Raw genomic sequence first — 10504 nt, 5'->3', positions numbered from 1 at the left:
TCTCTTGACTAGCTTTCATCTTTTCATATGCCCTACAGTTAACATCATTACTATTTTTCTATATTCCTTATATTGATGTCTTTTCTTCAATAATTTTTATGTATATCTTTATTCATCCATGTAGTTGATCTATTGTTTTTATTGCTTCTCCCGATCTTGGGTATGAACAATTCCTGCACTGTGTGTATTACCTCTTTAAAATAACCCCACTGTTCCTCATCTGACTCAAGCAGTCCCTTCCAGTTTACCTTCTGGGGTTGTTGCCACACCTGCACAAACTTAGCCTTTCTGAAATTCAATTATAATTGCTTTGGATTTTATTGATATGCTCTCCCAAAAACTTTGAGACTAACAATGTTATGATCATTTGTTCCTAAAGGCTCAACAACTTCAGTAATTCAAAATTCTATCCTGATTGTTACAGAACCAAATCTAGACAGGCCTCCCCTCTTGTTGTTGCCTTAATGTACTGGGTCAAAAAAACCATCATTCAATAACTGAATGAATTCACTTTCCTGTAACCCATTAGTCACTATTTCCCACTCAATATTCAGGAAATTAAAAGTCCCTCATAAACATAACATCACCCTCAGAACTCAACTGAAATCAAATTAAGTTCTTTGTGTACATACCCAGTAGAGTATTTGGATTATCACAAGGTTCCATACTACAGGCTCTGAACAGAGTTAATATCCCTCACTGATTGCTGGTCACACTCCAACCCTGACCTCAACCCTGGGCACATCACAGACCTGGCCTCAACTGACATCTTAATCTTGACCACTGCCCCACATCCTGTCTCCTGGACACACACAGGTCCTGACACCTGACCCTGACCACTGACCCACACTCAGGTCTGACCCCTGGTCACACTCCAACCCTGGCCCTGACTCACACCTTGACCCTGACTACTGGCCTGTAAACTACACCTGGGTCTGACCCCTAGTTACACTGCAGCGCCCTGACCCACATCTCAACCCTGTCCACTGACCACTCTAGGGCATCGCTGGCCAACTATGAGGGATGGAATAAACGTGCCAGCTCTCGATGATGACGTAAAGAGGCCGTGGGCGCGCTTTTCGGATTATACATGTGCGCGCCCGGTAGTGACGTCACGGCGCGGCGGGCGCGCTCCCGAGACAGTGCCGGGATGGAGCAGAGGGCGGCGGTGGGCCCTGGATCGGTAGCGGCTACTTCGGACTCCCGGTCCTCGGCTCCGGGCGTAGGGCCGCCGCGCAACGTGCTGGATCTACCGCCTGAGCTGTTGGTGGAGATCTTCTGCTTCTTGCCCGGGGTCAGTCTGCCCGGCCTGGCCGCCGCCTGCAAGAAATTCCACCAGATCCTCAGCACCGACACCATCTGGAGAAGGCGGTGCCGCGCAGGTCCGGGCAGGCGGGGGAGGAGACAGTGGGAGAGTGTCGGGTCCGGACCGCCCGGAGTGGGAGCGGGCCCGTGGGGATGTTGTCGGGTTGGGAGAGAGGGGTTTTGGTGGGGAGCGGCAGGGATTTTGGGGGAGGGGCGTGCTGGGTGGAGGTGGGGAGGGAGGAGTTTTTACAAGTTCAAGTTTAAATGTCATTCACTCCTGCATGAATATAGGCAAACAAAGCAAGATTTGCAGGGGGTGGGAACCGAAGTGAAGAGGCATAGGATGGGGTGGTTAGCGCGTAAGTAGAGACAGCTTGTAGGGAGTTTGTGAGGAAGGATAGGCAGATGATAGAGCAACGATGCACTCAACCTGGGAGTTTGCGATGTATCTATTTTAATGCAAGGAATATCATAAGCAAGGGTGATGACTTAAGCGTGGATCAGTACGTGGAACTGCGATGTGATCATTACAGAGACTTGGATGTCTCGGGGGCAGGAATGGCTGTCCAGTGTGCCGGGCCTTAGATGTTTGAAAAAGAAATATCGAGGAGCACATAGGGATGCAGATTCTGGAACGGTGCAATAATAATAGGGTTGTTGTGATAGGTGATTTTAACTTTCCTAATATTGAATAGCATCTCCTTAGAGCAAGGGGTTTAGATGGGGTGGAATTTGTTAGGTGTGTTCAGGAAGGTTTCCTGAAGCCAACTAAAAGAGAGGCTGTACTTGATCTGGTATTGGGAAATGAACCTGGTCAGGTGTCATATCTCTCGGTGGGAGAATATTTTGGAGGTAGTGATCACAGCTCTTATTACCTTTACCATAGCGCTGGAGAGGTATAGGAGCAGACAATTTGGGAAAAAATTTCATTGGGGTAGGGGGGAATATTAGGCAAAACTTGGGAACATAAATTGAGAGCAGATGTTCTCAGGGAAATGCATGGCAGAAATGTGGCAGATGTTCAGCAAACATTTGTTTGGCATTCTGCATAGGTATGTTCCATTGAGGCAGGGAAAGGATGGTAGTGTAAAAGAGCCATGGTGTACAAAGTATGTGGAAAATATAGTTAAGAAGAATAACTTACAAAAGGTTCAAGAAACTTGATACTATTAGACCTCTAGAAAATTACAAGGGTGCTAGGAAGAAGCACAAGAATGAAATTAGAGCTAGAAGGGGCCAAGAGAAGGGCTTGGTGAGCAGGATTAAGGAAATCCCCAAGGCATTCTCGTGGCTACTTCAGACTCCCGGTCCTCGGCTCTGAGCAAGAGGATGAGCCGGGTGAGAATAGGACCGATCTGCAGCGATAGTGGAAATGTGTGCATGGAGTTGGAGGAGGTAGCAGAGGTACTTGATGAATACTTTGCTTCAGTACTCACCAGGGAAAAAGACCTTGGCAATTGTGGGGATGACTTACAGTAAACTGAGTGTATAGACAATAAAAAAAATGATGAGCTGGAGGTTTTGAAGTTAGATAAGTCGGCAGGAGCTAGATGACCTATACCCTGGCTACTGTGGGAAGTGAGGGAGGAGATTGTTGAGCCTCTTGCAATGATCTTTGCATCATCAGTAAAGGTGGGAGAAGTACCAGGGGATTGGGGGGGGGGGGGGTTGCAAATGCTGTTCCCTTGTTCAAGAAAGGGAGTTGAGCTAACTCAGGAAATTATAGACCAGTGAGTCTGACTTAAGTGATTGGCAATTTGTTGGAGAAGATCCTGAGAGGCAGGATTTATGAACAATTGTCAAGGGCAGGTCGTGCCTTACGAGCCTGATTGAATTCTTTGAGGATGTAACAAAACAAATTGATGAAGGTAGAGCAGTGGGTGTAGTGTATATGGATTTCTGTAACACATTTGATAGGGTTCCCCATGCAAAGCTCATTTAGAAAATAATGAGGCATGGGATCTAAGGAGACCTTGCTTTGTGGATCCAGAATTGGCTTGAACTCAGAAAGCAAAGGGTGGTTGTAGATGGTTCCTATTCTGCATGGAGGACAATGACCAGTGGTGTTCTGCAGAGATCTGTTCTGGAACCACCCGCCGCCCCCCCCCCCCCCCCACTTTGTGATTTTAATAAATGACATGGATGAGGAAATAGAAGGGTCGGTTAGTAAGTTTGCTATGACACAAAAGTTTTGGATAGTCCGGGGGTCATCAGAGGTTACAGCGTGACATTGATAGGATGCAGAACTGGGCTGAGAAGTGGCAGATGGAGTTCAACCTAGATAAGTGTGAAGTGATTCATTTTGGTAGGTCAAATTTGGAGGCAGAATATAATATTAATGGTAAGACTCTTGGCAGTGTGGAGGATCAGCAAAATCTTGGGGTCCGTGTCCGTAAGTTGCTGCACAGGTTGACAGTGTTATTAAGAAGGCGTATGGTGTGTTGGCTTTCATCAACTGTGGAATTGAGTTCAAGAGCTGTGAGGTAATGTTACAGTTATATAAGACCCAAGTTAGACCCCACTTGGAGTACTGTGTTCAGTTCTGGTCACCTCACTACAGGAAGGATGTGGATACTGTACATAGAGTACATGGAGAATAGGTTGAGTGAACTTGGCCTTTTCTCCTTGGAGTGACGGAGGATGAGAGGTGACCTGATAGAGGTGTATAAAATGATTAGAGGCATTGATTGTGTGGATAGCCAGAGGCTTTTTCCCGGGGCTGAAATGGCTAACACAAGGGGGCATAGTTTTAAGGTGCTTGGAAGTAGGTACCAGGGGGATGTTGGGTAAGTTTTTCACACAGATAGTGGTGGGTGCGTGGAATACACTGCACAGCGACAGTGGTAGAGGAGGATACAATAGAGTCTTTTAAGAGGTTTGGATAGGTATGTGAAGCTTAGAAAAACAGAGGGCTATGTGGCAGGGAGATTCTAGGCAGTTTCTAGAGTAGCTTACGTGGTCGGCACAACATTGTGGGCTGAAGGGACCGTAATGTGCTGTAGATGTCTATGTTCTATGTTAATCTGGAGGTAAGGTGTAAAACACAGTATCAATAGTCTCTCACAGCACAAGGCACACAGAGCACATACTGTATAAGACAGCAAGCGAATATAAGATATCAGTAAAATACAGTCACACACTAATATATATGGTCCAAGCCCCAAGTTGGGGATTTGGCTGCCAGAGATTCTCCTAGGATGTAACCTAGGATGTAACCAGTGGTCGGATGAGGGAAACCAGGCAAGGCATGGATTTCCAGTAGCTCTTTGCTTTACCGCACGGTCAATTATGGATAACTCTGAACATCCTCTACATAGCACCATCCAGAGACAGAGAAGCAGTTTCAGCGACAGGTTACTATCGATGCAATGCTCCTCAGACAGGATGAAGAGGTCAATACTCCCCAATGCCATTAGGCTTTACAATTCTACCGCCAGGACTTAAGAACTTTTTAAAAGCTATTATTAATGCTTTTTGAGATAGTGATTTAGATGCATATCATATTTTTTACTGAGTTAAGTATTGTATGTAATTAGTTTTGCTACAACAAGTGTATGGGACATTGGAAAAAAGTTGAATTTCCCCATGGGGATGAATAAAGTATCTATCTATCTATCTATCTATCTATCATCTAGTCTTTGATCGTGCCGCAGTGACCCTTTGACCCATGGATTTGCCTTGATCACTCCCCCAAAAATAATCAGGGAGGAGCAAGCAGAAGGTAACAATGCTGAAGGGTCTCGGCCCAAAGCATTGACTGTACAGTTGGCCCTCCATATCCGCGGATTCCGCATGCGCGAATTCAACCAACCGCAAATCGCGAGAGCCCGGAAGTGCTCTTCCAACACTTGTTGTTCGAGCATGTACAGACTTTTTTTTCTTGTCATTATTCCCTAAACAATGCAGTATAACAAACATTTTACATAGCGTTTACATTGTATTAGGTATTATAAGTAATCTAGAGATGATTTAAAGTATATGGGAGGATGTGCGTGGGTTATCGTGTATCGGGATCAAAAAAAATCAGAAGTTCTCTTACTAAGTAAGTCGGAACAGGTACATCCAGTATTATTTAGCGTCAGTTAGTCAAACGTTTGTCTTAGTATATAGTATATATTTCACCTTTCTATGCATATAAAACACTTAAGAACATATGTTTCAGCGCCGGGCTCGGGAACGGGAGTTCTCGGGACTCGGGACAGATCGCTCCTGAGTGCGCTCTCCACCGTGCTGGGTTGATGTGTTGTATCAAAAACCCAAAATCCAATAATTAAACCTCTGCATTGCTTAGTAATACTTGTAGCTTTCATCAGGGCAGAGTCTTTCTCACTTTATCCTTTAAAATTGTTCCGATCGTTGACCGACATAGCCTAACACTTTTCCAACGACCGATGGCATTTCACCTCTTTCCGATCGCTTTATTATTTCCACTTTATTTTCAATCGTGATCATGACTATTTTCATGAACAGAAACACTGCGCATTCAGAGCTCTGGCGCCAGTTCCTAACGTCCAGTGGACTGAGACAAGTTAAATAGGGTCTGGGGTTCCACTGGGTCCTAAGGTCACCGCATTGAAACAGGTTGAATCAGGGACTTGAGCATCTGCGAATTTTGGTATCCGCGAGGGGTCCTGGAACCACTCCCCCGTGGATAAGGAGGGCCGACTGTACTGTTTTTCCACTGATGCTGCTTGGCCTGGCCTGCTGAGTTCCTCCAGCATTTTGTGTGTGTTGTTTGGAATTCCAGCATCTGCTGATTTTCTGTTTTTAACAATACATTTCATGGCAGTAGCTCTTAGGTGGTATAACTGTGAGACACTTTCAGACAATTTTAATTTCACCTTTAAACTTTTTATAGAATATGGAGTTTCGGAAAATCAACGGCAACTGGAGACAGTGGGGATCGCTTGCCGTGACTTGTATGTTAAACGTAAGTAGTGATCAAATCTCATTTTAAGGACTGGTTCCTCTGAATACTTCCTGACCCAATAGCATGAACGGCAGCAATGTTTCACTACCAGATAAACTCAACGCCTTCAATGCCCACTTTAAAAGGGAGAAGAGAACTACAGCTATGAAGGTTCCTGCTGCACCTGATGACCCTGTGATCTCTGTCTCAGAGGCCGATGTTAGGCTGTCTTTAAAGAGAGTGAACACTCGCAAGGTGGAAGTTCCCGATGGAATATCTGGTAAGGGTCTGCAAGCCTGTGCCAACCAACTAGCCGGAATATTCAAAGACATTTTCAATCTATCACTGCTATGGGCAGAAGTTCCCACTTGCTTCAAAAAGGCAACAATTACACCAGTGCCTAGGAAGAATAATGTGGGCTGCCTTAATGACTATTGCCCGATATCACTCACATCAACAGTGATGAAATACTTTGAGAGATTGGTCATGACTAGACTAAACACCTGCCTCAGCAAGGACTTGGACCCATTGCAATTTGCCCATCACCACAATAGGTCAATGGCAGACACAATCTCAATGGCTCTCCACACGGCTTTAGACCACCTGGACAACACAAACACCTACATCAGGATGCTGTTCATCGACTATAGCTCAGCATTTAATACCATCATTCTCACAATACTGATTGAGAAGTTGCAGAACCTGGGCTCTGTACCTCCCTTTGCAATTGGATCCTCAACTTCCTAACTGGAAGACCACAATCTGTGCAGATTGGTGCTAACGTATCCTCCTCGCTGACGATCAACACTGGCACACCTCAGGGGTGTGTGCTTAGCCCACTGCTCTACTCTCTCTATACCCATGACTGTGTGGCTAGGCATAGCTCAAATACTATCTATAAATTTGCTGACGATACAATCATTGTTGGTAGAATCTCAGGTGGTGATGAGAGGGTGTACAGGAGTGAGATATGCCAACTAGTGGAATGGTACCGCTGCAACAACCTAGCACTCAACGTCAATAAGACGAAAGAGCTGATTGTGGACTTCAGGAAGGGTAAGACGAAGGAACACATACTAATCCTCACAGAAGGATCAGAAGTGGAGAGAGTGAGCAGCTTCAAGTTCCTGGGTGTCAAGATCTCTGAGAATCTAACCTGGTCTCAACATATCAATGTAGTTATAAAGAAGGCAAGACAGCGGCTATACTTTATTTGGAGTTTGAAGAGATTTGGCATGTCAACAAATACACTCAAAAACTTCTATAGTTGTACCGTGGAGAGCATTCTGACAGGCTGCATCACTGTCTGGTATGGAGGGGCTACTGCACAAGACCAAAAGAAGCTGCAGAAGGTTGTAAATTTAGTCAGCTCCACCTTGGGTACTAGCCTACAAAGTACCCAGGACATCTTCAAGGAACAGTGTCTCAGAAAGGCAGCATCCATTATTAAAAACCTCCAGCATCCAGGGCATGCCCTTTTCTCACTGTTACCATCAGGTAGGAGGTACAGAAGCCTGAAGGCACACACTCAGCGAATCAGGAACAGCTTCTTCCTCTCTGCCTTCCAATTCCTAAATGGACATTGAACCCATGAACACTACCTCACTTTTTAAATACATATATCTGTTTTTGCACATTTTCAAATCTATTCAACAGAAATAATTGATTTACTTGTTTATTCATTATTATTATTTTTTCTCTGCTAGATTATGCATTGCATTGAACTGCTGCTGCTAAGTTGACAAATTTCACGTCACATGCCAGTGATAATAAACCTGATTCTGATTAAAGAAGAAATAGTGAGGCATCTGGAAAGAAATGGATCCATCAGGCAGATGCAACATGGATTCAGAAAAGGCAGGTCCTGTTTGACAAATCTACTGAAGTCCTTTGAGGATATAACAAGCACAGTGGATAGAGGGGAACAGATGGACATTATTTACTTGGATTTCCAGAAGCCATTTGATAAGGTGCCGCATTAAAGACTTATCCATAAGGATGCATAGAGTTAGGGGCAATATACATATTAGCATGGATAGAGGATTGGTTAACCAATAGAAAGGAGAGGGTTGGGATACATGGGTATTACTCTGGTTGGCAATCAGTGGTGAGCGGTGTTCCATAGGGATTGGTGCTAGGCCCACAGCTATTGATGATATACATTAACAATCTGGAAGAAGGGGCTGAGTGTAGTGTATCTAAATTTGTTGATGACGCTAAATTGAGTGGAAATGCAAATTGTGCAGAAGATACAGAGAGTCTGCAGAGAGATATAGATAGGTTAAGTGAGCGGGCAAGGGTCTGGCAGATGGAGTACAATGTTGGTATTGTGAGATCATCAGCTTTGGAAGGAAAAATGAAAGAGCAGAATATTATTTAAATGGTGAAAAAATTGCAGCATGCTGCTGTGCAGAGGGTCTTAGGAGTGCTTGTGCATGAATCACAAAAGGTTGGTTTGCAGGTGCAGCAGGCTGTCAAGAAGGTAAATGGAATTTTGTCCTTCATTGCTTGAGGGATTGAATTTACGAACAGGGAGGTTATGCTGCAACTATACAGGGTACTGGTGAGGCCACACCTAGAGTACTGTGTGCAGTTCTGGTCTTACTTGAGGAAGGATATACTGGCTTTGAAGGCGGTGCAGAGGAGGTTTACCAGATTGATTCCAGAGATGAGGGGGTTAGACTATGAGGAGAGACTGAGTCACCTAGGACTCTACTCACTGGAATTCAGAAGAATGAGAGGAGATTTTACAGAAACATATACAATTATGAAAGGGATAACTAAGATAGAGGCAGGAAAGTTGTTTCCATTGGTAGGTAAGACTAGAACTAGGGGACGTAGCCTCAAGATTCAGGGGAGTAGATTTAGGATGGCTACGAGGAGGAACTGCTTTTCCCAGAAAGCAGTGAATCTGTGGAATTCTATGCCCAATGAAATAATGGAGGCTACCTCAGTAAATATATTTAAGATAAGGTTGGATAGATTTTTGCATAGTAAGGGAATTAAGGGTTGTGGGGAAAAGGCAGCTAGGTGGGGAGGAGTCCATGGCCAGATCAGCCATGATCTTACTGAATGGTGGAGCAGTGTCCATGGGCCAGATGGCCTAGTCCTGATCCATGGTGGACTAGGCTTAACGTGCTGGATGGCCTACTCCTGCTCTATGGTGGAGCAAGGTCCACGGGCTGGATGGCCTACTCCTGTTCTTACTTCTTATGTGACAGCGTACCATGGTGTAGGTCCAACTCCAGGACAGACTGTCTCCGGACCTTCAGTCCCTGGCCCAGACTCACAGACTCGAGCCTCTGAGATAAGGACAAGGCTACCCAGGGACTTTGACCTTCAGGAGAATATCACAGTGCTCAGAAGAACAGTCAAAGCAGAGTGCATCACAGTGAGGTAAGAAACATGAGAGATGCCTTCGAGAGCCAATGGGTTGTTTCACAGGTTGCAGCCAGGGCAATGATGAGGCCAGATTGTGTGTTTTTTTAGAGATAATCCCTGTACAAATAGTTATCAAAAGCAACACGAGTGAATCTGCAGATGCTGGAAATAAATAAAAACACAAAATGCTGGCAGAACTCAGCAGGCCAGACAGCATCTATGAGAGGAGATAGTGACGACGTTTCGGGCCGAAGCCCTTCATCAGGAGTGAAGTAACATGGGATGGTCGAGGGGGGATAAGAAGCGGGGGGAGGGATGAAGTAGAGAGCTGGGAAGTGATAGGCTGAAGGGAAATGGGCTAGGGGGAAGGTAGAGAATTATGGGAAATAAAAGAGAAAGAAAGGTAGGGCTGGGGGGAGATTATAGTGAGGGGGGGAAAGAGAGAGAAAGAGAACCAGACTAAAATTATAGATAGGGATGGGGTAATGGGGGGGGGGGGGGCAGGGGTATCAACGGAGGTCAGTGAGTTGGATGTTCATGCCAGCAGGTAGGAGGCTACCTAGGGGAGAGATAAGGTGTTGCTCCATCAACCTGCGTGTGGCCTCATCTTGACGGTAGAGGAGGCCATGGACAGACATATCGGAGTGGGAGTGGTCTGTGGAATTGAAGTGTGTGGCCACAGGGAGATCCCGCCACTGCTGGAGGACTGAGCGACTGATGTTCAGCGAAACGGTCTCCCAGTCTGCGGCGGGTCTCCCCAGTGTATAAGTGGCCACATCGGGAGCACCAGATACAGTATATCACCCCAGTTGACTCGCAGGTGAAGTGGTGCCTCACCTGAAAGGACTGTCTGGGGCCTAGGATGGTGGTGAGGGAAGAAGTGTGGGGGCAGGTGTAGCACTTATCCCT

The 10504-nt window shown here is 45.6% G+C and overlaps 1 protein-coding gene across 1 annotated transcript; it reads left to right on the top strand.

The window, feature by feature from the left end:
* Window positions 1–1128: 1128 nt before the first annotated feature.
* On the top strand, window positions 1129–9877 carry LOC140740903 (F-box only protein 31-like). The gene is made up of 3 exons (XM_073070532.1): window positions 1129–1382; window positions 6164–6235; window positions 6361–9877. The coding sequence occupies exons 1-3, from the start codon at window positions 1151–1153 to the stop codon at window positions 6381–6383; spliced, it is 327 nt and encodes a 108-aa protein (XP_072926633.1). The 5' UTR covers window positions 1129–1150; the 3' UTR covers window positions 6384–9877.
* The last annotated feature ends 627 nt before the right edge of the window (window positions 9878–10504 follow it).

This window comes from Hemitrygon akajei, chromosome 17 (genome assembly GCF_048418815.1).
Source record: "Hemitrygon akajei chromosome 17, sHemAka1.3, whole genome shotgun sequence".
Classification (NCBI taxonomy): domain Eukaryota; kingdom Metazoa; phylum Chordata; class Chondrichthyes; order Myliobatiformes; family Dasyatidae; genus Hemitrygon; species Hemitrygon akajei.
This window is presented reverse-complemented; position numbering and strand designations above follow the sequence as displayed.